This window comes from Phodopus roborovskii, unplaced genomic scaffold (genome assembly GCF_943737965.1).
Source record: "Phodopus roborovskii unplaced genomic scaffold, PHOROB, whole genome shotgun sequence".
Taxonomy (NCBI): Eukaryota; Metazoa; Chordata; class Mammalia; order Rodentia; family Cricetidae; genus Phodopus; species Phodopus roborovskii.
Genome location: NW_026126691.1, coordinates 3,008,663 through 3,035,511, shown reverse-complemented (window position 1 = coordinate 3,035,511; position 26,849 = coordinate 3,008,663). Strand labels below are relative to the sequence as shown.

The 26,849-nt window shown below is 44.6% G+C and overlaps 1 protein-coding gene across 1 annotated transcript in view; it reads right to left on the bottom strand.

Moving 5' to 3' along the window:
• The window catches only part of Dusp29 (dual specificity phosphatase 29), a 36,160-nt gene extending 13,543 nt beyond the window's left edge, over window positions 1-22,617 (bottom strand). The window contains exons 1-2 of the mRNA XM_051174771.1: window positions 22,483-22,617; window positions 8,986-9,210 (exon numbers count right to left, since the gene is read on the bottom strand). Coding sequence (XP_051030728.1) covers window positions 8,986-9,182 — 197 coding nt within the window. The 5' untranslated portion in view covers window positions 9,183-9,210; window positions 22,483-22,617. The remainder of the gene's footprint in view (window positions 1-8,985; window positions 9,211-22,482) is intronic.
• Window positions 22,618-26,849: the final 4,232 nt, after the last annotated feature.

The window sequence follows — 26,849 nt, the reverse complement described above, 5'->3', positions numbered from 1 at the left end:
GGTCTATCATCTTAGCACCTAAAGTCCATCAGTTAGTTCCCAGGGCCCCATCCAATCAAGCTGGGAAGGAGGCATGGTGTCCTCATTCACAGCTCTGGGTGGAGGTGGGAGGGGGGTCTCTCAGCTGAGAGTCAGCAGCACCTACAGCAGATTGGGAAATCTACAAATAGAAGATAAGGTTTCCTAGATTGGACACCTTGTGTCCAGTCCCCAGCTGAGCCAGATGCCCAGCTCAGCAGTTACTGAAATTGGGATATGTTTTGTTTTGAGGGCCATATACATAATTGGCTCAGATATGGATAAGGAACTAAGAAATCCAGGGATGTTTTGAGATGACAAGAATAGAGGAAAAAGACCATGTGTGTCAGGCTGGAGAGATGGCTCAGCAGTTAAGAACACTTGCTGCTCTTCCAGAGGACCCCGGTTCAATTCTGGTGCCCACATGGCAGCTATCTGTAACTCCAGTCAGAGGATCCGACACTCTCATACAGACATACATACACACATGTATGTATATGCATAAAAAAGATCATAAAAAAGACCATACATGTCTCTCTTCTGGGCCTGCCTCTTTTCACAGGAAAAGATTTTAGGGAACCAACAGATTTAGGAATTCACTTCTAGAGTCTGGACGATGAGAGACTGAGGAAGTGTCTCAGTCAGTACAGAGCTTGCTGGAAAGTGAGGACTGAGCCTGATCCCAGCACCCAGGCCAAAGCTGGGCTCAGTGGTGTGCTTGCAATTCCAGCACTGGGGAGGCAGAGGCACATCCCTGGGATGTGCTAGTCTAGCTGAATTGAGAGACCCTGCCTCAAAGAATAAAGTGGAGAGGATAAAGGTCATTTGTTATCTGCCTATGGCCTATACACATGCACATAAGAGTGCTTTCACCCTCCCACATATGCACACAAACATATGACATACAAGTGCACACACATGAACATGCAGGCACACCAAATAATTCAGATGATAAAGGGGCTTTAATGTTTAGATTTTTTTAAAATCCTCATTCTAAGTAATTTGTTTAAAAACAAGACTAAATAAAACACATGTCATCTTCCAGAAGTAACATGCCCAGCAAGAATGTGGAAAATAAAACCCCACAAAAATTTGCCAGTCTTTCTCCCACTGAAGATAAAGATGTAAGAGCTCCCAGTTCTCTCTCTCTCTCTCTCTCTCTCTCTCTCTCTCTCTCTCTCTCTCTCTCTCTCTCTCTCTCTCTCTCTTTAAAGATTTATTTATTTTTATGTATGAGTTCCAGGACAGCAAGGTCTGTCCTCCCTCAAAATAAACAAACTAACTAAAAGGGATCAACATACCTAGCATGGTTTGATGTGTTGGGAGACACCTGTACATACCATTCAAACCCTTTGATATTGTCAGTGTACTGTGACTGTTACATGTCACCTCATGGGCTCAGTAGCTACCTGCATCCCACTATTACTTTGGCCAGGACTTTTTGGCACATCTGATTGTTACAAGAGACTTTACTTATGTATTCGTTTATTTGGTTTTTCTTTTGATCTGTTTTGTTTCTTGAGACAGGATTTCTATGTATATCTTTGTAGACCAGGCTGGCCTCAAACTCAGAGATCCACCTGCCTCTGCCTCCCATGTTCCCTACCACGATGATAATGGACTGTAAGCCATCCCCAACTAAATATTTTTCTTTATAAGAGTTGCCATGGATTGGTGTCTCTTGACAGCAATGTGTCTCCTTTTTGTTATCTTGCCTTAGGAATGGGGTGGGACATTCTGTCACACATGAGCCTGTTAGACTCATGTTTTGCTCTATTTGGTTGTTACTGACAAGGTCTCTATATGTAGCTCAGGTTGGGCTTGAACCTGTGATCTTCCTGCCTTCACCTTCTGAGTGCTGGAATTACTGGCAAATGCCACTATCCCTGGCCTGTGCAGTTTATTCTGAGAGCATCACCCATCCCTTGTTTGGCAAAAGTCTCCTTAATTCCCTACCTGCAACCCCTTCAAGCTCTGGGTTCTAAGTGCCATTGAAAGACTGAAGAAGCAAGATCTTTGTCACACAGCCTGGTTTCCTTGGTCAGAACCCTTCCTTCCCTTATTTTCATCCCTGGTCCAGCACCCTGCCAGTCCCTCTAGAGTCACCCCTGAGAGCTTGTGTCAGACTCCATCGTTATTAGTCAACTCCAGTTGTCAACTTGACACAAACCTAAAGTAGTCACCTAGGAAGAGAGAACTTCAAATAGAGAATTGGCCACATCAGATTGGCCTGTGTGATGTTTTCTCTGTGGGAGGTGCTATCCCTAATCAAGTGGGCCTGGGCTGTATAAGAAAGGGTAATGGAGCTAGGCCATGGTGGCACCAATCTTTAATTCAGCACTCAGGAGGCAGAGACAGGCGGATCTCTGTAAATTCAAGGCTAACCTGCTCTGCAGAGCGCATTCCAGGAAAACTGAGAACCAAAGTTACATTTTAAGTTTTAATTACTATGCCTGAGAGATCCATGAGACAAAACTGTCTCTGATCTGCAAGCCCCTTGCCCAAGGACAGTTTCTGAAATGTTGGAGGCTATTGTTTGTGGGAGATAACAAGTCACTCCCCTAAACAAGTTTGTCTGACCCATCTGCACTGGATGTGCTTGATAACAAGTGGGTGGGAGGTTCATGGGCGGGAAGTATGTCAGGATATTCGATTGCCCCTTATTGGACCTGATGGGAATACTTTAAAGCCCGGTAAACTGTGACTCAGGGCCATTTTCTGGAAACCCAGAGTTTGTCTAGACCAGAGAGTTCATCTACCTAGCAAGTATTTAATTAAAGCTTGCCTCAAATTTTACTTTGAACTGTGGTAATTGTCTTATTCTTGACCAGTGGAATTAACAAAACCCTGTGTCAAAAAAATGGAAGAGGAAAAAGAAAGAAAGAAAAAAGGAAAGAAAGTTTTCTGAGCAGTTTATTAAGCAGTATCTGCTTCACTTCCCCTGGTCTTGCCCTGAGTTCTTACCTTGGTTTCCTCTGCTGATGGGCTGGAACCTATAAGCCAGGTAAACCATTCCCTCTCCATGTTGCTTTTGGTCATATAGTTTATTCACAGTAACAGAAAGCAAACTAGGCTGGGTGTGGTGATGCACACCTTTCACCCTAGTATTCAGGAGTTAGACAAACAGATGTCTGTGAGTTTTAGGCTAGCCTGGTCTACATAGCAAGTTCCAAGACAGAGCTCTTGTCTCAAAGCAAAACCAAAAAGAAAGCAAAGAAAGCAAGCACACTAGAACATCTCCTTGGACCATATTCTTAGACCTTTGTTGTCCTAATCCGCCTCCCACCCAAAGCCCCTTGCAGCCAAGACCATTTCCCCATGAGCTCATGTGCAGAAGCAAGAAGGTGTGCGTGGCCTAAATAAGTAGTTCCTTGTAACCATCTGTCTGTCGCCTTCTTTAGGAGGAAAATGAGCCACTCCCATGTTGCAGGATTCTGTACTGGACATCTAGGACAATCCTCTTCAGATGAGGCTGCTTCGCATTTTGACATCTATAAAGGTTAGCCTGTGTGTAGTCATGAGTGCCTGTTGGCTTATGGTCTATGTAGTGCAATCTGCCAAACTTTTTATCTGTAGTGGTTGTTTTGTCATCTCTTGGGCATGGCCTTGTTGTTACTGCCCTCCATGGTCAGCTGTGTGCACTCTGTAGTTGGCCTTTGTAGCAATAGGCATTTTTCCTAGCTTCTTGTTACATTGAGGCACTGGGTGCGAAAGAAAGTGAAATTCAGTGGCTACTGGCCTGCTGGGTCTTGGGCACCTTGAGGACATTTGGGCAATAGCTTAAACTGCTGCCTGAACTAAAACCTCTAAACAGTTGGTTCTCAATCTGTGGGTCGTGACCCCTTTGGGGGTTAGCCAAGACACAGGCATTGAGGTTATGGTTCATAATAGTAGCAAAATTACAGTTGGAAAGTAGAAACAAAATAATTTTATAGTTAGGGTCAGCACAACATGAGGAACTGTATTAAAGGGTCACAGTGTAAGGGAGGTTGAGAACCACTGCTCTGCACTAGAGCCTTAGGAGCCTCACTTTTCTCTGCTTGCTGAATAGACCCAATTACACAGACAGTGGTTTCTTTACAGAGCTTGTGAAACTGAGCTGTGCTGTGCTTGAGTTTCTTTGCCAGATTAAAGAAATACAGTGGGGGAGCAATGGGAAATTGTACATCAAAATGCTTATCTTTGGATAGTGGGATAATGGGGATTTTTTTGTTTGTTTGTGTTTTGTATATTAGGTAATGATCGCCCGATAATCATTTACTATGTAATGTACTATATGTACTATATGTACTATAACTTTATTGATATTATTTCCTTAGTACTTAGTACTTAGGAGAAGCTGATTATTACAGAGACATTTGGATATTTAATTCCTGTCAGAAATCTCTTCTCACTGACCATAATGAGGCAGGCCTGTCATTTCCTATCACTCAGGATGGTGAGGCAGGAAGAAAAGCTACACAGAGCAAAACCCTATGTTAGAAAATAGCAACCTTTGCTGAGTGTGGTGGTGTACCCATTAATCCCTCTCGGGACACAGAGGTAAGCAGATTTCTATGCATTTGGAGCCAGCCTGGTCTACAAATGAGTTCCAGGACAGCCAGAACTACATAGAGAAACCCTGTCTACAAGACAACAGCAACAAAACCAGAAACCCTTTTCCATGCTACTTCATTCCCCATAGTTCATCCCCCAACAATGGAGTCCAAGGAAGGAAAGAAAATACATGCTGGAAGCCATGTTTGAGCACAATGCATTAGCAATTAAACTAGGTTCATTATAGAATCAAAGTCACGTTGTTTGAACCTTGCCTGAGAAAGCTTTGTGTAGCATGAGAGGGTTTGGCCAGGGCCTCAGCCAGCTTTCTCTGGTTGCTTTGTCCATGAATGATATCCATTTGCAATAGCTGAAGGCTCAAAGTACAGGTTTTCTGGTTCCTGGAAACATCCACCATGTGAAATTTTTATTGCATCCTCCCCTGGGCATGCCTCACCTTGGAGTAGTAGGCCAAGTGCCAGTTTCACTTGGTGCTTTGAGGCCACAATAATTGTGTGTGTGTGTGTGTGTGTGTGTGTGTGTGTGTATGTGTGTGTGCAAAAGGGTCACAGCTATCCAGACACATCAATGGGAGACCTCCTTCTCCCATTCCTGTTTCTCCATCTGCAGGCCCAGGAGATAGATGCCTCTGGCTTTTGAGATTGCTAGCTGGCTGGGAGCAAAGGAATCAGAAAGGACAAGATGGAGATCCTGGCCTGCAAAGTTGGGTTAGTGTGGGGCATTTGCCTGTAAGGGACCTGGTTCTTTGGGAAGGGTTTTGGGTTGTTAATGACCCTCTGAAATGAAGCCTTGGTGGCAGCTACAGTTAATAAAGCTAGGGAGTTGCCTAGGAGCCCCAGACATCTAAAGGCAGCATAGTTGAAGAGTACAGGGATGTCATTGTAGAAAGGAGATTTCTCAATTACTGTGTCAGCCCAACGTTATCAAAGGCTGCTCTGCCTAGAAATGTTTAGTCCCTTCACAGTAGTAAGATAGTGCCCTTCTCGCTGACTATGTGGAGAGAAAGGTTTTGCTAAGCAAATGAAAGATGTGAAGAAGATTAAAGTGAGGATATTTAAATTACAGACAAGTGGTGCTTTTCAAAGCATGCTCAAGCAGTCCTTGAAGCACCCATTTAGGGGCTGCTGATTGATAAGAGGCTATGAATTATTCTTATCTCCTAGTCCCTAGCTCTCTGGAGGGCAACACTTGGTTAACCTAATTTGAATCTAATTTAAATGACTTAAGAGTAGTAACACAAGTATGTGCTTGAACCTAATAAAGCCTAATTTATTAAATAGGACATTTTAGAAGAACAGTATGTTACAGCCAGACAGGGACCTTTGAAATCATCCTTTATTTAACAAATAAAGAAACAAAGTCCCAGAACAATAAAATGTGTTGCTAAAGGCCAGGCAGCTAGTGGCCACACACAATGGGACTTTTGCTCCACTCTCTGGGAGTCTGTGCTTCCCCTTGGGGCAGACTTAGTTCCCTACCAAGTATGGGAAGAGGCCCCCATGGAGGCATCCACAAGATGGCCTCTTGGCCCTTGCCCCAATTCTCTGCTAACCCAGCAGACCTTCTTGGGGCTGATACATCCTAGAGACTTGGGGAGTTTAGGCATACCAATGGGGCTGAACCCCTTGGGACAACCTGGGACTGATCACATGTTTAGAAACCCTGAAAGCCACAGGTTCACAGGCAACTTCTCATGCTTTAGGCTAGATACAGGTTAGCTTCTGTCTCCACGGTGTCCTCAGGGCAAGAGAACCCCTTGCAACAAAAACTAGTGCTTAACCTGTACTTTCTTCACATTCTGTCAAATTTCTAGAACCAATTTCATCTGTAATAGTTCACACTTGAGTGTACTAAGCATTACAATAAGCTCTGATATGTCTTAACATATTAAACCCTAAATCATATTGATGAAGTAATTGAAACTCAGAGAGCTTGATAGCTAGGCAAAAGTCCTACAAAAATCAGACATTATGGCCCAAGAGCTCATCTATCTGCTTATTTCCACAAAGAGGGCCTGAAGGAAAAAGAATGGATGTCATCTTGGGGATAACTCTGGGCACTACCAAGTCCCAAGAGTCATTGGCCTAGGCTCCAGCAATAGATAGTGGATGGTTCAGAATATCCATCCATCCTTACTCCTGAGTCTGGATTGCCTTCCAAACTCTCTTCCAGAATATGGTGCCTGACTTTCAGAAATCTTAGGTACTTTATGGGTAAGAGAAAAATTCATCCTCAGTAGAAATACTGAACAAAATTTAGGCTTTATGCCTGTGGTACTGGCTTTGAGCATTGGGCATTACCTCTAGAGAGACCAAGAAACTCAGGCCTTCCTGAGTTTCCTACTGCTGGGGTGATAGTCTCACCTGGTTGTACTGCCATGAGATCTCTTTGACAAAAACTAAATTTGACTTATGGAATATTTACAAATATAGCACAGAGGTTGTTTAGTATTAAAAGTGAATGCAGCATCAAGACATTCCACAGCATAGATGAACTGTGAAGGGGATGTAGAGGAAAAACAAGCCAGTTACAAAAGCCCACCATTGCCACACAATGCCAAGATTAGGCCAGTGTATAAAACCAGAAGGTTGAGTGGTGGCTGCAGGGGCCTGAGGAAGGTGAGGAGTCAGGAGTGACTGCTTAATGGATCCTGGTTTCCTCTTGAGATGACAAAAAATGTTCTGCAATTAGATAGTGGAGACAGTTGCATAATTCTGTGAATATAATAAAATCACTGAATTGTACGATTTAAGAGGATGGGTTTTATGGTATATGAATTATATCCCAGTAGAGCTGAATGCTGAGAGAAAACAATACATTCAGTTCTGTGCACCCCTCGCCTGAGTTCCCCTAATGTTCTCAACTGGGAAACGACCGGACAGATTGTACCTTAGTTGTACTGTGGAATATTAAAAATTCAGAACAGCAGACATAGTGGCATTTGTTTTCTAAGAAGAAATTGTTTGAGCCCGATGTGGCAGCACATGCCTCTGAACCCAGTGCTTGAGGGGGGTGAGGCAAGAAAGCCAGGAGGTGAAGGCTACTGAGACACTGTCTCAACAAACAAAATGAAACACCCATTGGTGAAGCTGAAGAGACAGCTCAGCAGGTAAGAGCTCACCCTCCTCTTGAAGAGGACCCCAGTGGCTCCCAGCACCCACCTTGGGCATCTTATAACTGCCCATAACTACAGCTCCAGGGGATGACGACTCTGACACCCTGGCTTGTGCTGGCACCTGCATGCCTCTTCATCCTCCGCTCCCAGACATACATATGTATATATAATGAAAATAAATTCTTTAGAAAAAAGATCAACCTGTGTAAAAGAAATGAAAATGCCTCAAATGTGGATGTATATGTTTCCTTGTGTTTGAAATAGCACATGGAGAGTAGAACTAGCACATGAACTTGATACTCGGAGGTAAGCCAGATGTTCAGTATGTAAAGGTGCTTGCTTTACATACTGAGTTCAATCCCTGGTTCCCACATGGTAGAGAAAGAACCAACCTCAGCTAATTGTCCTCTGGCCTCCAAGCATATATCGTGACTTGTACTTTCAGGCATGCACACAAATATGCAATAAAAATGCTCTTAAAGGGGTTGGAGAGGTGGCTTAGTGGTTAAGAGCACTGGCTGCTTTTCCAGATGTCCTGAGTTGAAGTCCCAGCATCAACTATAATAGGATCTGATGTCCTCTTCTGGCCTGCAGGCATACATGTCCTCGAACTCATTCTGTAGACCAGGCTAGCCTCCTGAGTGCTGGGATTAATGGTGGGTGCCACCACTGCCTGGCACCAGCTGGGTATTAACATGTATAGGGGTCCTGTGCATCTGCTCTAAGGACAGGCAGGGAATGAAGTTTAGAAGGATGATGGGGCCAGTGAAGTAGAAGTCATGAACTTTGGCTCTCTGTCTTCAAGATTTTAGGATATAGAGTACTTACTAAACAGCTCTGGAACTCAGTTTCTTTACCTTGAGATAGGTGCAGCAGAAGCCTTAAACTAGACTTCCTCTGGCAAGCTGCCCTTCTTGCCTTCCTTTCTCCTAACTTTCCTATTATCTGGGCCCTGTGATTCATAGCAGAGCCCTGTGAAGATTCTGGATCCTGAGCAACCTTGTAGAAGGGTCTCACGCATAGAAGCCCTCATTTTTCGGCACCCCTGAAGTCACCATGCTCACCCCTGATAGCCCTCCTTTGGACTTATACACAAGAGAAAAATAAACCTGCCTTGCAGAAGGGCCTTTTCTGTAAAATGAAGGTGAGCCCTAGGTAATATCCTCCTCATAAAACAGCTGACCTGGAAAGCTTGTGACTAGGAGTTAGGACAGAATGATCAAGGAAGCACTTGCACCTTCCCCAGGGCTACTGAAGGGCAATACGGGCAGTGTAAGGCTGGGTTTAGAACTTACTCATCACCGATGTGGAGCCTTGGCCAAACCTCGTTGACGTGAGTGTACTGGGGGCTGCCTTTCCAGAAGAGGCGCTCCAGCTCGAAGGCTCCAGGAGTACAGTAGCCCTCAGCCTCTCCCTCTCCCTCCTGCAAGGACAACCTCTTGGCAGAGGGGTAGGCATTCTTGAGGCTTGTCTTTGTATTTCCTGATGCCATTTTGGAGCCAAGTGACTTTCTTTCCTTTCTGTATAAAAGAGGGTCAGAATGGGGTTATCACTGGAACAGAGGTCATTATAGAAGGAGTTGAGGGTGGGGTTAGCAGGGAATGGTGGACATTATAAAAGGAGGTGATAAGGAGCAGAGCTTAATTTGGTGGGTGTGTTCCTCACCTGCTGTGGCCCCCCCTTGCTCACCCCAGGCCACACAGGTAAATGAGGAAAGCCATGATGACAGCTAAACGACACTCCCCAACATTCCAGTGTTCATACAGCAAAAGGGCTGGGGGGGCTGAAGTATAGTTGCAGCAGGCCCAAGAGCAGCTTTGAGCCTAAGAAACTCCCCTAGACAACCAGTCCCCCCCCCCCAAGACAGGGTTTCTCTGTGTAGCCCTAGCTGTCCTGGAACTAGCTCTGTAGAGCAGGATGGCCTTGAACTCAGAGATCTGCTTGCCTCTGCCTCCTGAGTGTTGGGATCAAAGGCATTTGCCACCACTGCCCAGCCACCTGTTTCTTTTTTTTAAAATTTTATATTAATTTATTTTTTACATTCCAATCCCAATTCCCCCTTCCTCCTCTCCTCCAGCTCTCCCCAGTTCTCCACCAACCTCCTATCTGCTCTGAACTAGACTCCCTTAATATAGGTGACAATGGTGAGACTGGGACAATATATGAGGCCACTGGCAGTGGGTCCAAGATCTAACGCTAAAGCACAAACTGACTTAGTGGAGCCCATTCTATATGGAGAGATACCTTGCCTAGCCTAGACATAGGGGTGGGGGGTGGGAGGTGCCTTGGTCCTGTCTCAAGGAGATGATGGGGCAGACTTCCTAGGGGAGGCCTCTCCCTCTCCTTCTTCTGGAAAGCACTGGTTTGGGACATTTTGAACCCATTCAGGTACATGGCTGAATCTAGAGCTGTGAAGTTTTGGTTCTGGTCAGCCATTTCCAGAAGCAGGACTTCTGACACCTTGGGGTGGAAGGACAGTTGTCTATGTGAGTGTCAGTCATCTTAGAGTAGTTGAGATCGTATTCCTGGCTCTCAGGCTGGAAGTGAGACTGTTGCTGCCTATTAGAGGGTCAAAAGAGATGTCCCAGCTAGACAGCTGTGTCTGCTGGTTGAAAATTGTTTGAGACAGTTTGTCAGGCTCTGCTGGTGGGATGGGGAAGAAATGTTTCCATTGTCCCACAGGAATCTTGTTGATTTGACAAGTAAATCTGACTTTCATAGCTGTTCATCTACATCCAAAGACTCAACCAACCAAGGATCAAAATACTATACACTATATATACTGTATCAAGTATCACAAGTAACCCAGAGATTATTTAAAATTTCCATATGCAAATATTTGGCTCTGCCCCCTTTTGAAATAAGGTCTCCTGTAGCCCAGGCTGGCCTCAAATTGCTATATATGGAGGAGTGATCCTGAATTTCTTACCTTTCCTCCACCTCTATAGTATTGATATAGGTCTGTACCACCATGCCCAGTTTATAGGGGGCTTAGGCTCAAACCTGGGGCTCTGTGCTTAATGGCAAGCTCTCTCCCAAGCCAACTGTGCCATTTTATAGGAGGGACTTGAACATATATGGATTTGGGGACCCTGAAGGCCTGGGACCATTCCTCCGTGAGTTCTGAGGGAGGCCTGTGCTTACAGGTGCTATTGTTCCAATTTCTTTAAAATCACTAACCCAGTCTTAACTCTGTGAAAGGTGCTATTATGCCCACTTTACATATGAGAGAAATGGTCCATTGAAGGTACTTGGCACAAGTAGCTTCAGCAGCTGAGATTTTTTTTCTATCACAGTGCAATAGAAAAAAATCAAAGAATTTTAGAAAGGCTGGGAGCTTCAGAGAACATCCGGATGGAAGACTACACAGAATACAACTTGAAAGGTGTATGCCTCTTACAAAAGGACATTTTGGACTTATATACTAAAAATAACTCTAGGGAACTCAACACATTAAATACTTAAATGGTAAAGAAACTTAAACCAGGTTCACAGTCTGGAGAGTTGGCTCAACAGTTTAGAGCCCATACTGCTCCTTCATAGGACCTGAGTTCAGTTCCCAGCACTTGTACATCAGGTGGCTCACAACCACCTGTGACTTGAGCTCCAACAGGATCCACTGCCCTTTTGTAGACATTGCCAGCAGCTGCTCTCATGTGCATTCTACACACATATACATAATTCAAAATAAGTCTGTAAGCTGGGTATGATGATAGTTTAATCCCAATACTAGGGAAGCAGAGGCTGGCAGATCTCTGAATTCAAGACCAGCCTGGTCTACAGAGCAATTCCAGGACAGCCATGGCTATACACAGAAACCCTGTTTCAAATAAATAAATAAATAAATAAATAAATAAGTAAGTAAGTAAATAAATGGTAAACTATTCACAGGTGAAATGATATAGTGTCTAGAATTTGCATCAAAACAATATAGTTGGAGGGCCAGTGTGATGGCCCATCGGGTAAAATGCTTGTCATATAAGCCTGGAGACCTGAGTTCAATTCCTAGGAGCCACATGAAGGAGGAAGGAAATAGATGCCAGAGAGTTGTCCTCTGACTTTCTTTCACACATGTGCTGTGGTATGCACGCATATAAAATAAAAATATAATTGATAATACAAAAATACAGTGTTGGAGGGTAGGGTATTGATGGAGGTGTGTGAAGCGAGATTGGCTAGGGTTGGTGGCTTGGTTTGGATGATGGTTGCAAAGTAGCTACTTGTGGTAGTTCAAATGTAATTGGCCCCCACAATCTTATAGGGAGTGGTACTATTAGTAGGTGTGGCCTTGTTGGAGTAGGTGTAGTCTTGTTAGTGGAAGTGTGCCACCATGGAGTCAGGCTTTGAGGTCTCATACATGCCCAAGATATGTCCAGTATCTCAGATGACCACTTCCTGTTGCCTGCAAGTCAAGATGTAGGACACTTGGCTACTTCTCCAGCACCATGTCTGCCTGAAGACCATTATGTCTCACCATGATGATAATGGACTAATCATCTGAAAATGTAAGAAAGCCACGACAATGAAATGTTTTCCTTATAAGAGTTGCTGTGTTCAAATGAATCCAGACTATCTTAGGATGGGTCCTGATCTCAGTAGGACTGGTGTTCTCTAAAGAAGACAGGGCCCACATATGTAATCTCAGTAGTAACCATCTGAGATAATCTATAGAGGTCTCATGTATCTACCACTTTGTTTTCTAAGTTTTAGTTGTCTGAGGTCATGATAACTATGTTAAACTCCAAAAACATAAACAATGGATAATTTTGAAATCTTGAGCAGTGTGGTACAATCTTATCATGTCTTCCTCTACGCTTCCCTGAGTGAAAACTATATGTTGAGAAGAATAGTCTTGCTAGCACATCACCTCGTCTGCCTTCCCACCAGTAGGAGTGTCTTCCAGATGACTCTTCTCTGTAGCAGGAGCTAACTTAACTTAAAAATGGGTGCCAAGCACAAGAGTGGCCATACTGATGCTGAGGGCTTTCTAACCATATTATATCTCCAGAGCCACCATTTCTAAATAACTCCTGGCTCTACAAATACATTTTGGGAATTGTATGCAATTTATGCTATGCACTTATTCTTCTGATCATAATGACTCACACTCGCATGCCCTATTTCCCAACATTTTCAAAGTTCTTAGCCTATTCTATTGTCAAGTCTAAATCAGTTTAATGACTGAAAAGTTACAAGCAGTATTATTTAAATAATCTAAATTATGCCATCAGAAAGTTTATTTACATTTAGTTTAGAGACCTACTTTTACTAGTGCCCATGATAATTTCAATTATGTAACTTAAATAGTAAGAGAAGTAAGCAAAAATAGATTCTGTGGTGTACATTTCATAGACCAAGTTTGACATAAAAGAGTATATGATGCCCAGAGCTAGTAACAATAAATAATGTATTTGAAATGAAAATGGTAATTATATGTTGGACAGGAAATCACTAAAGAGAAGGGATGAGAAACAATGGAAAACACAATAATGAAAGAAACGTTCTATTTTGTTGATCTGGGTGATGGTTTCAGAGATGTGTTGCAAATGTAAAGATATAAATAGCTATACATATAATCTCTGTGTGTTTTATGAAAGTAAGAATAAAATGAATTGTGAAAAAAAAAGAGTTGCTGTGTTCATGATGTCTCTTCACATCAATAGAACCCTAACTAAGACACTACAGTTTCTCTTTATATGTGTTTGGAATTCCCTATCATTAATTTTTTGAAAGTGCTTGGCACAGTGATGCATACCTATGGTCCAAAATATTCTGGGAGGGTGTTTCAGACTAGGAATCTAAGAGCTGAGAATGAGACCCCAGTCTCTTAAGAAAAATAAAAATTTTAAAGGACATTGAAAAGCCGGAAACCAATGCACCAGTGATTCCATTTTCCCAGGAGCACAGTAGGTGCATGAAAAGATCAGTAGTTAACAGTGTCTGCCCCATAGGGATTGGGGAGGCCAGGCTTTGTGATTTCTTCCTTATAACAGCTGCTTCCTAGAGTAGGGTGTGATGATATATTGTTTATGATTTACTAAAGCAACTAGAGACCAAAATAGCAAAGTAGCCCATACTAGTAGTTAGCCATGGAAGCCAGGCATTAATCTAAGTACTTAGGAGACACAGGCAGATGGATCTCTCCGGGTTCAAGGCCACCCAGCACTACACCAAGTTGAATAAGTCTGAAAAAGTAACAGAGTTCTCACTTTAATCCCAGCAGTAGAGAGGTATAAGAGACAGGAATAGGGTCCCAGTATTCAGTCTCAGTATTCTCCAGCATGCTGAGGAGAGCTTAGCAGTTTAGGATTTTAGTCTGAGGTTTGGTGGAGATAGGATCTGAAATAGAGGTAAGAACTAGTGGCTGGCTGCTTTGCTTTTCTGATCTTCAGCTTGAAGTTTGAACCCCAATATCTGTCTCTGGGTCTTTTATCTATCATGTTACAGTAGGGACCATGTGGGGCAGAGGAGACCCTGCTTTGGAGCCTGCCAGTATCATTGTAAAGACCGCCTCCACTAGAGTCACGGGCACCAGCGGAAAATTTAGACTCCGGGATTGTATACAGGCGGCAGGGGCCTGACAGTCCATATTGGAACAAGATCCTAGGAGAGTCTATGCTCGATGACAGACTCTAATCACAGACTGACATGTGACTAAAGCATCAAGAGAAGGGTTGGAAAAGTGCCCCAAATCCCTTCTGTCTTCTCACTGAAATGGGATCAGGTCATCGGCTTCCAGAGCAGATGCAGTCCTGGGAAGAGAAGGACTTGGGACACCCAGAGGCAGAGTTCCTTGATGTCCTTTATCTCTAAAGTCAATGAATAGACTGAGGGGTGAACAAATGAATGGATGAATGAACAGATGAGAGGAATGGATGGCAAAGGCCTGGGAAGTCTGGCCAAAAACTCAGTGAGAGCTTTCGAAGCAGGACTGAGGCTTCAGTGACCTGCCTGGGTTCAGAGAAGGGATGCGCTGAGCACAGGGAGGACTGTGCCTCCTCCCAGGTGTGGTGATGAGGGCTGAACTTGACTTTTGGGCCTGCATGCTGGGGTTTCAGGGACAGGGGACAATATTGCAAGGCCTGGCTGAAGCTTCTCTTTCAGGAAGCGGCCCAAACTCTGGGTCTCCTAGGTACATAGTTACAACTTTTTGTTAGGCACATAGCAGCCTTAATCGCAAAGACGTAACCACTGAGGGCATACACGGCGCTCACTCATCTTATTTCTAAGGTAGACATCATAGTTCCAAATACCATACTTTTAGGTCCCTTTGAGTCCTGCTTGTCACTAAGGGTTCTTGGAAAGATGCAGTTTCAGGTAGATGCTAGAGTCCATTCCATTGTGGAGCCTCCATCTGCCTTCTTTGATCATTGAAGCTGGCCTCACCCTTGCTGAGGCCTCTTTCTCCCTCATTAGACTGTGGAGGGAACCATCCCTGGCCTGGGCCCTGCATTTAAAACCTTGGCTGCATTTCCAGACAGAAGAGGAAGTGGTGTGGTCTACCCAGAGTAGCTTGGCACTTCGAAGGGGGCTCTGGGATCTATTATCCTCCAGCGCAATGCAGGGAATAGAACAAAGCATAGAGCTGTCCAAAAACCACAAACCTGTCATCTTTCCAAATCCCGAAGACGGCCGTGCACCCCCAAATCCTGCCCACACAGCTCTCAAATCTCTCATTCTTCTGGAGGCAGGGAGAGTCTGTTTCCCAGATCACAGCTAAAAGGGGAGGGGGAAAGCAAACCTCTTCTGTTTGGTTTCCATAGATTCCACGGAGAGATTAACTGCCAAGGTCTTCATGACACACTGTATCAATCACAGGCTAAATGTCATAATGAGAGCTGGGCAGGCTATCAAGACAGTGTTCCAGATTCCTGTTACAGCTTCATACTTAAAGATGTGGACCTGAGGAATCAAATGCCAGCTCTGAAAGCTTCTTGGCCTGTTTGAGCATCCTTCTCAGAGGAACAGAAGCCAACTGGGCTCCTTCACAAAGGGGACAGGTGGATGACATAGCTAACTTAGTGGAGGGAAGCAGTTGGATACTAAGGAACAAACAATAACTTGATTATTAGTGGCATAATGGGGTATAATGGGGACTGTGTCACACTAAAGAGCCACTCCACCTTCTGTCACAGGACAGCGACCTGTCATTCCATATAGGAATACAATCCATATTTTTCTGATATTGTTTATAGATTTTATTTTATTGGGGAGAGTGTCAGTACATGTGTAGAGATCAGAGGAAAAATATTGTAAGTAGTTGAAGCTGGCTCCCTTCCTCCACCGTTTGGGTTCTGGTGACTGAACTCAGTCTTGGCTTCGATCATCTTTACCTATTGAGCCATCTTGCTGTATTTATTTATTTATTTATCTATCTATTTATTTATTTATTTATTTGATTTTTCGAGACAGGGTTTCTCTGTGGCTTTGGATCCATCCTGGTACTAGCTCTTGTAGACCAGGCTGGTCTCCAACTCACAGAGATCCACCTGCCTGTGCCTCCTGAGTGCTGGGATTAAAGGTGTGTGCCACCTGGCCCTTAATTTATTTTTTAAAAAAATTTTTTAGTGTGTATGTGTACATATATACACATGTGTGCATGTGTTTCCATATGTTGTCAGAGGGAAGCATGTAGGGATCTGTTTTCTTACACCATGTTGGTCCTGGGGAATCAAACTCTGGTTGTTAGGCTTACCAGCAAGTGCTTTTACATACTGAGTCATCTAGCCAGCCCATTTTCTGATGTTTACATAGAAAGCCAGAGAGCTACCAGAGTTTTATAAAGTATTTTACTTTTGAGATGGAACATCAATATGTACGCTCTGGTTGGCCTAGAAATCACTACGTAGGCCAGTCATGCCTTGAACTTTGAGTAGTCCTCTTACATCAGCCACCCAAGTGGGATTGCAGGTATGAACCACCATGACAAGCTTAAAGTTGCAGTTATAAAAGCAAATCAAAATCTTTTCTTCAGAAAGCCATGGTGGTGCAAGCCTTTAATCCTAGTGCTCGGGAGGCAAAGGCAGGCAGATCTCTGAGTTCAAGGTCATCCTGGTCTACAGAATGAACTCTAGGATAGCCAAACCTATTACTGAGAGAAACCCTGTCTGCAAAACAACAACAAAAACAAACAAACAACAACAACACAAAACAAAACTCTTCTCCTGCAGCAAAAGAAACCAAATGCAGTACACCACCTGAAAATGATAGTGTGAAGCAGAGATCCAAAGTGTTCTAAACTAAAGCAAAGCAGTTTTGAGTTTCCCTTTTGATGAATAGGTAGGTGAAAAGGCTTGGGGCCAGAAACTACCAGGTAAGGAGTTTCCAGGCTAGAGACATCCATGCATCTACTGAAACTGGGGTTCCCACTGTCAGCTTGGAGAACCTGTAGCTATGTCAGTCCTTCCCTCACCCAGCCCTAAAGCTATGTTTGTGGTGATTTGGAGAAATTAAAGAAAACAAGAGGCCAGCCACATATCATGGTGCATGTTAATCTCAGCACTATGAGTTTGAGACCAGACTGGTCTACAGAGCAAGTTCCAGGCCACCTATACCCATAGGTGTAGAGTAAGACCCTGAGTCGAGGAGATCTTGGGGGGCCTGTCATTAGCAAGAAGCCAAGATTATGAAGCAACACACTCTACATATACAAAGATATGAGGTTAACACTGGCTGAGTGCTTGTTGTAGTGCAATGAAATTATGTCTGATTTTGTTTTCTTTTTAAGTAACCATATTCTTTACAGTGTCTGTGATGTAAGTTTGCCATACATCAGCATATGGAGGTGAAACATCACCCCAAATCCCATGCAAGTTCTGTCTTAGGGTTGTTATGTATGTAGAAGGTGCATACTCTGAAACTGATGGCTGCTTTCTTGGGGGCCCAGAGCAGTTGTGTATACAGGCTTTAGGGTGGCAGTCAGGTCAGTCTATCATTCTTGTGTCCTGTGCTTCCCGGGAAACCATGAGGGTTCCAGTCTATAGAGGCCCCAAGGCTGGCATAGTATCTTTAGGAAAAGGAACGCCTGGTAAGCAAGCCCAAGACCTTGAACGAGGCTGTGCATGGATGTATTCCAGATGCTTCAGGAGAAAGGAACCCTGACCCCTAGGGAAGCTCCTCCCTCTTCCGCCTGCAGATGCAGAGGACAGTCTCTCCCACCTCTGGTTGGCAGAGCCAGGGCCCAGGATTTCCCTTCAGCCAGGTCTGGGGTTAGGAGCCAGTGTCCTCAAGGACATTTTGGGGTCATCAGTGTATCTGGGAAGCAGCACTATTTTCTCTGTGACTGGACCTTCCAAGTTAGGCCAAAGCTTTCTTTATGTGTGTGCCTTACATCAAACACAAGACAAGCCTGGCCAGGTCAGTGTGAGAAAGGATTGGATAGGCTGAGCCACAAGATCTTTAGCTTCTGGAAGTTTTTTGTTTTTGTTTTTTTATCTGTCCCTGGGACTGGAGAGAATTGATTTTGCTGTAAAAGAATGAGTCTGAATCTCCAGGCCCCATGTACAAAGCTAAGCATAACTGTATGAACCTATCAACGCTGTACAATGATATTCGGAGGAAGGAGGATTGCTGGGGCTAGCTGCCTGCAGGTCCAGCTCTAGGTTCAGTAAGAGAACCTCAAAGGACTATGGGCAAAAGAGTGATGAAGCAGGACACCTAGCATGGCCTCTAGCCCTGTGCACATATCACACATACACACACACCCGATACATGCAATTTTTAAAAAAAGTCTGCCCTCTCATCAGAGATGCCCATGGACATTAGTGTTCTGGGGGAAAAGTTAGTTCAAATTTAAATACGATGTAAACCACATTGCTTCCTCAACACCACCCAAGTTGGGTCTGGAATGTTCTCTGAAAGGAGGGCATGAATTGCATAATGACTGTTAGTGGAACAGTCCGTGCTGCTGGATTTTGAATTTGGCAGGAGTGTCCAAATATAAGTACATACATATTTTCAATTTGCCTCAAGTCTCTATGCATCTTAAATCTACCAAAAATGAGCCCAACCAGAACATAAAATCTGTGGGCTTTTTTAAAATTAAAACTTGGACACGAGAGCCCAGGAATTGTTGTTGTTGTTGTTGCCTGTAATTTAATCTTAATGTATCAGACATAATCCAAGTTTAACAGATTTTTTTTTCTTTTGGATTCTGGCAAGTATGTTAACAAGAGGTAATTATGTGAAATAATATAAAATCCTTTTATTTAAAAAAAAAGCAGAAAAGCCTTCATTTAAGCAGGAATTTAATATTCTTCCAATGGTGTCGATGTCATGAACTCATTTGATTAACTCTTCAAATGGTTCAAAGAGCTTTGGTGGTCATTTATGAGCTCCTAATTGATTTTCCCAATCTTGGTTTGGTAGAGGTGAGCCTCCTGCAGATGTCAGGGAGCTGGAGGCCCACACTTCGCTTCATTCTCAGACAAAAGAGCCAGCCCAAAGGGGGAGCTCTGTCAAGGGAGATGAGGTCCATGGTGCATATGATGACTGACCAGGACAGCTGTGGTTCTTGTCTCCTGAGTAGTTGGGCCTTTGCCCCTCTTGAGATATGTGGGGTTGCTGCAGGCAGTTTCCCAGCATCACAACCTCTTTAAAGAATCATTGCCCACAGACTGTCACGTCAGAACAAGCCAAGCATGGAGAAGGGTGAAGGATGCTTCATATGGATGGAGGGGGGGCTTGTAGCTTCTACTATGAGCCCCTATTTCCTATCCACACCACTGTTCCTCACTAGATCTGCCTTTCAAGTGACACTTTAGAAAGGCTAAGGACCTTGGCAAGGCTTGGAGCTAAGGCTGTTGTCTCTTAAAATCACCACGGAAGTCCTCAGAGAAATCCCAATCCTGGCCACACTCAGACATGAGCATTCGGGTGACCTCACTCATTGTATTCTCAGGGATTGTCTGTTCTCAAAACCTCCTAGATGGAGCAAGAGTGCACCACATTAAAACATGTGAGGCTAAGAAAAAAGACATCAGCCAGGCATGGTGATGCTCACCTTTAATCCCAGCCCTCGGGGCAGAGGCAGGTGGATCTTTGGGTTTGAGACCAGCCTGCCTGGTCTACAGAGTGAGTTCCAAACAGCCAAGAGCTATACAGAGAAACCTTGTCTCACAAAACCAAATGGGGTGGGGGAGGAAGAAAAGAAAAAGGAAGAAAATGACACCAAGCTAGTAAGTGGGGTACTCAATGGGGGTACAGCGGGGACTCAGCTCAGCAGTCTTCCATCCTAACTATGTCAACAAAGAGCTCACCACATTCACAGTCAGAGGATGAGCTCATATGAATGAACCCGTGCTTCCTGACTTTTTAAAAGATGTGTATGTATGCATGTGTGGGGGCATGTGTGTTAGAGTGCAGGTACATGTGCATCTGTGTGGCAGCCCAAAGTCAGCACTGGATGTCTTTGCTCACTCTCTGTTTTGTTTTATGAGTAGGGGTCTCTTGCTGTACTTGGAGTTCATGGATCCCAGCTAGTCTAGCTAGCCCTAGGGATCTCCTGTCCCCTAGTGCGGGGACTGCAGGCAGCTGAGATCTGAATCTGAGCTATTTGTGCAGTAAGAACTTTAGCCACTGAATCTCCTCCCCAACCCTGCCTTTTGGCTTTGTGTGCCTCACTCCTGATGTGGGGAAGAATTGTGCCACATGCTGTCTTGGGCCTGGAAATCTTATACACTTCATGTCCAGCTTCCTGACATTTAAATGGGGATAATAAAATGGCTGGGGAATAAAATGAGATCATTTTAGCCCTGCCACATCAGCTTGAAGAATATTATACAGAGCAGACTTGGGTGAAGAAGGGAGGTGAATGATGTTCTAAACCAAGGGAAGAGAGAGTAGAGTCAGGTGATCAGGGCAAAAGGTGATGGCAGGGCAGTTATAGAAGAAAATATGGAGGACTGGAGAGATGGCTCAGTGGTTAAGAGCACTGTCTGCTCTTCCAGATGATCCGGGTTCAATTCCCAACACCCACATGGCAGCTCACAACTGTGTGTAACTCCAGTTCTAGGGGATCTGACATCTTCACACCAATACACATAAAATATGGCAATAACGAAACTCAGCACTCTCCTTTGGGTGGTGGGATTCATTGGATCCTGTGTGAAGTACAGTTGAGGCTTTTCTGAGATAATTCATTTCCCCTGGACTTGCCAGGCTGCCAGGAGCCTTCACCACCTCTTTATTGTGGAAATAGAAGGCACAGAACCATCCAGGCCCACCAGAACAGAAATCAAATGTCATCTGCTCTAGAGCCAAGCTGGGGACAAATGCAGTTACATCCTTTAGCCCAGCCCCTGGTACTGCTCTTCCCAGGCACACACATCCCTGGGTAGCACCCAGAACAGAGCAGCCAAGTGAGAGGCCCCCATGGCTGCCTAAACACAAACAGCACCAGGCCCAAGGTAGGTGTACCTCAGCCTCTGAGGCACATTGGGCTCCAGTGTCTGCCACTTCCCAAGCTGTACGGCCTAGGGAAACCACACCATTTCACCGTACCTCAGTTTTCTCATCTGAAAAGGGGGACACTGTGGAATAGAGGAACTGTATTAATACTTAAGGGAAGTCCCCCAAAACTATGTGGGAGCCTATAATCCCAGTACTAGGGAGGCTGAGGCAACAAGATTGTCATGTGTTTGAGGCCAGCCTGGACTACTTAGTGAGTTCCAGGTCTGCTTAGGCTACATGAGAGACACTGACTCTAAAATCCAGAGCCAAAAGCAGACACCAGCAATCAAAGGGTCCTGGGCACATGGAAACACTTCAGGAAGTTCTATGGCTGAGTGCACAACTCTGTTCTTTTATCTGTCATGGGAGAGACAGTAGTCACAGGAAGTCTACCCTCACCCATGCCCCGATGTTCCTCCCGCTCAACTGTCACTCCAGGGCTGAATCATCCTCCTCAGCCATGGTGTCTGGTCACTGATGAAGAGGAGCTATTGCTGTTCTGTTCCTCTCATCCTTAGTCCCTGAGGTGGCTTAGAGCTGCCTGGCCTTCCCTAATTCTCCTCTGATCTCCCACTTCCCACTTTCATGCCTGGAGCACTTCCTGGGTGGCCCTCACTCAGTCCCACTGCTGGTAAGTAAATGTCAGAGTTCTCTAACTTGCCCATAGGCTCCATGCAGTGAGAACAAGGAGGGGCTGCAGGGAAATCGTCAAAGCAGCAGAAAGAACATGACATATAAGGGTTCCCCCAGGGGCTGGTGACCTCTTCACATAAGACACTCATATCCCTTTCTTAGAGCATTTTCAGCTTCTTAACAGTCAGTTGCTGGTAGTCCCAACAGTTCTTAAGCTTCAGGCCCACCAGTGTCTACTGGGGCCACAAAACAAGGGCATTGGGACCTGAGAAGTGGGGTACCCTCTCCCATCCTACCTCACATGCATGTTATCTAAGCTGAGTGGCTCTATCCATCATCCAACTGCCCTGTCTCTACTGGGGTGTTTCCACACCCCACCCTGTATTCCCCTCCAGAGTGTGAAATCTTTAAGGACTATCTTATTTTGAGGATGCCGTGCACTCACCAGGACACCAGAGGCTTGAGTGCTAGTTTGTAATTTATACTGCCCTACACAGAATTCGAGGGAATTCAGATTAAAGGTAAAGAAAGACAGCAATTCACTGGTGTCTCCAGAGAATGCTGGGGTAGCGAGAAGTCTTTCATACTAAAAGGATGTTCTCCACAGCTCCAGAAATTGTGGAAGAGAGGGTCCCAATCCCCATAGCCATTTTCTCAAAGGGCACTTGGCTAAACCCCAGAGACAGAACCTTCCCATTCAAGGACCTTACCTGGGTGCCCCGGGTGCCTGGCTGGGTTAAGAGATACTGCTCCGTAAGTGTGTAACAGCCTTACACGAAACCTCCAGACTGGCTCAGAGTGCCTATTTTTAGGGTCAGATCTGCTGACACTGTCCTTGCATGCTGTCCAGTCTGAGAGGAGACCTGTGGCATTTGTTTGCAAAATGATTCATCAGTGTGACCTGAAACCCTTGACTTAAGCAGTCCTGTACCTGGAGGCCCACATGTTTGCTCTGGCGCAGCCACAGATACAGGACATGTGGCCGCCAGGGTGGCGACAGATGGGGAATTCCCCAGCTTTGTTTTCTTAGGCTGGATAAGGCCAAGTGTCTGTCAGCCCTACCATGGGCTGTGTCTCAGAATGGCTGGGATGGGGAAGGTTTGCCTGTTGGCATGGAACCCATAGGAGGGCCCACAGCATGAAGAACTCTACTCCAGTCTTCTCTAAGAGTTTGAAGAGCTATCTCTCAGGGAATGAATGGGATGGTTACCACATTATGAACATGATCCGTGAAACCCTGTGGGCAACAAACACTGTTGTACTATTTTCTGCAAAACTCCCATCAAGTCTCCAACCCTTCTTGGCTTCAGTGAGGACAGTAGTCATGTTTACCCTTTTATATAATTATGAGCATCTAAGGAAAGACAGTATAGAAAGAACTTAGCAGGTGCCTGGCATGTGATGACATGTAGAACATTTAGATGCCACTGGTGTTCCAAAATTCTTCCCAACCCAACATTTCCAAGTCTTTTTTCTTACCTCTCTCTTTTCTCACCCTCCTGCTTCTGTTGGTTCCAGAATATTTTGTTCCAGTATTCTTTCATCCTCTTCAAGGCCCCCCACAAGTAGGCCTCCTCTTTAACATCAAGGGGCAGAGTCCATGTAGTACCCTTTAATCATCTGGTAGAGTTAGGGTTCGCCACAGCTTCTCATAATGAATGATGTGGTTTTTTTATTTTTGCTCATCCTGGTCACCCATTTTGGCTGTGCAGAGAGATGGGGAGAAGGCCACCAGTCTCCTCCATCTTTCCATTAATAAGGTTCTTACACTGCCTTTGGTGGCTTTGTTCAGTAAACCTTCCTTATACCTAGCAGGGTTGTCTACCGATGCTGTAACTCACCATGATTATCAGTGCTAATCATTCTCATTGCGAACCCACTTAGCAATGTAGCTTTTATTGATTTCTTGGTTTTTTTTTTTTTTTTTTTTTAAAAAGAAGAGTCCCAACAGAAAGGGAATCTGAAAGTTCAGCAAGGTCTGAATGTTCCCTGGAGTCAAAACAACAGGGTATAGCACAGGCCCTTCTGCAATTACCCTAAGAAATAAGGAAGTCGAAGATGCTAGGATTGAAAGGATCTAGATAAAAGACTGCTTTGCAGGGAGGCTGGAGGAGAACCTCAAGGTCCTGGCCTAACATGGCTGAATTGGCAAGAAAAATCTCCGAAAATGTGGCGTCAGCAGTGTATAAGGAATCAAATAGCTAAACCAGGTATGGTGGCATGCACCTGTAATCCCAGGAGGCAGGAGAATAGCTCTAAGTTCAATACCAGCACAGTCTACATTGTGATTCAATCAACCAGAGCTTAGCCAACACTGTGTCTCAAACCAAACAAGAGTCCATAAGGGATGACTCAGTGGTGAAGGTGCTTATCACCTCTGATGATCTGATCCCTGGAAAGCACATGGTGAAAAGAGAACAAACTCCTGCAAGTTGTTCTTTGATCTATGGACACACACACACACACACGCACACACACACACACACACAGAGAGAGAGAGAGAGAGAGAGAGAGAGAATAAATGCAAAACAATCTATGAACCTATCTGCCAATCAATACAGAGAAACCCTGTCTAATGACATTTAGCATAGCTACATGATATATAGATGGATTAATGATAGATCAGTGAAAGATTTCTTACTATCTAAGATGGTAGATGTAGTCAAATTAAATAAAGCCAAGAGAAGAATGTGAGAGGTGTTAAAATTTTAATGGGAAACACATCTCACAGGCTGGTTGAACTGCTTGAGAGGTGGTGGAGTGTTTAAGAGGTAGGGCCTATCGGCATGTGGTGGTACACACTAATGCTAGCACTCAAGAAGCAGAAGTAGGCAGATCTCTGTGAGTTCAAGGCCAACAGAGTTCCAGGACAACCAGGATTATTACACAGAGGAACTCTATCTCAAACAAACAAAAAGAGGTAGGGCCTAGCTGGAGAAAGTCACTAAACAAGGAGGGATGGGGCGTGATGATGTCCTGAGCAGGACAGCCATGTCTATCTCAGATGGAGCACTCTGTTTCCCATCTCCCACATAGCTGCCAGCAGTCATGCCATCCCCACCCTGATAGACCATATCCCCTCTAACTGTGAGTCTCAATACCCTTCCTTGGTTGCAGTGATAAGAAAAGTAATACAAAGGGAATGTTGTTTCTCACCTCCACTAGATGGACCCTACATTCCACTTTCTCTCCATCCTTCACACATTAAACTATGCACTGTGCCAGGCGTAGTGGCAAACACCTTGAATCCAAGAACATGAGAGGCAGAGGATCTCCAAGTTCAAGGCCAGCCTGTGAGAATAAAGACAGCCAGAACCACATAGAGACCTGTTTTGATCACACACACACACATACACACACACACACACACACAAAACCAAACAAAATGCCAAACACTATGCTCTGAGTAGAACAGCAGGAGGGGGAAGGGTGGAAAACCCTATCATTTTCCATTGAGAACTCCAGGAATCCCTGGGAAGACTGTATTAGAAAAGTAGTGGCATTTCCAGCAGACACCTGGGCTGTCTTCTAGAAGCCAAGAAGGCGAATCTGTGGGGTACAACACCATCCTTTGCATAACTCTTACAGTAGAACTGAAGCCACAGGGGGACACTCCCATATCTCATGAGGGCAAAGAAGACACCATGTTGTCAGGATGGGAGTGAGCCAGGCAACCCATCAGCTAGACTCAGAGGTGTCCAGCTAATCCCAGACCCTAGAGGTTCCCCCTAGGATGTGGAATACTGACTTCTGTAAGCATTGTTGCCTCCATGTAGCTTCTTATGGACTTGTGATAGCTGTGGTCCTCTTGATATGGGTACCAGTACCTCTTCCCAACCCATGTGACTTTCATTGGTAAACTCCTTTCCCTCAGGACTCCCTTTTTACCGATTTTCTTTCTCCAATTTCAGAGTGAACAGTAGACACTGTCCTCTCCCAGTTCTGTGGGTTGGGATCTCATGTTGGCTCAATAGCAAGGTGAGAGGGGGCAGAATTATGTTCTGCCCCCAGTGATATCTAATTCCTGAGACCTGTAAGGAATACACTGTAACATGGCGAAAAGAATTAAAGGCCCAGGAATTAAGACCACTCGTATCTGACCTTAAAGTAGGGTGATTAGTTTCATCATCCAGATGGCCCAATGTAATTGAAAGTTTCTTAAAATAGGAAAGGGAGGATGTGGAAAGAGTGACATGATATGATAAGTGTGGAACTGTGTGCTGTTGGCTTTGAAGGCTGGAAGGGTCCCATGCTGGAAGGCAGCTTCTGGAAGCTAAGTAAGGCTAGCAAGTGGATTCTTCCCTAGAATCTCTAAGAAAGAACCAGCCTCCTACTGACACTTGCATTTCCCCCTTGGTGTGTATACAGTCAACTCTAGCTGCTATAACAAAACTCATAACCTTAAACAACAGAAATTTATTTCTCACACAGTTGAGACTGAAAAGTCCAAGACCAGGTCTTTGGCAGGGCTCATGTGTGGTGAAGACTGTCTGTCTTCCTGGCCTGTGGATGGCCATCTTCTTGCTCTGTTCTCAGTATACAAGGACAACAAACAAGCTGGCACTAGCAGGGCCTCATCTCTTTTGAAGGCCACTAATCTTACCAGATAGGACACCATCCTTTTGACCTCATTTATGTTTCATTGTCTGCTAATGCCCTTATATCCAAATGTAATCACACTTGGCAACAAGGTTCCAGTGGATTAATTTTACTGGTCTTGGTGATTTATACCTTTAATCTTAGCACTTGGGAGACAAAGGTAAAGGGAATCAGGAGTTTGAAGCCAGGCTGGGCTACAGATTAGACCTTGTCTCAGAAAGAATATAGCACCAGGAGGTCCCATGTCATTCTTCTAGCCTACAGAACTGTAAAATAATAAACGGTGTTTTAAACCAGTAAGTTTGTGCTTATTTGTCACAACAACAGTAAGAAGCTAGTCCATGAGATTTGTCATGCCAGTCCCAAACTTTTCTAGCCACAAAAGATCCAGAATCCTTTAGGACCCTGTGGATCCCTGAATGTGTGTGGAGATGGAGTACAGTCAGGGTTGGAACAGAGGCTTCCCTGCCACACAGCC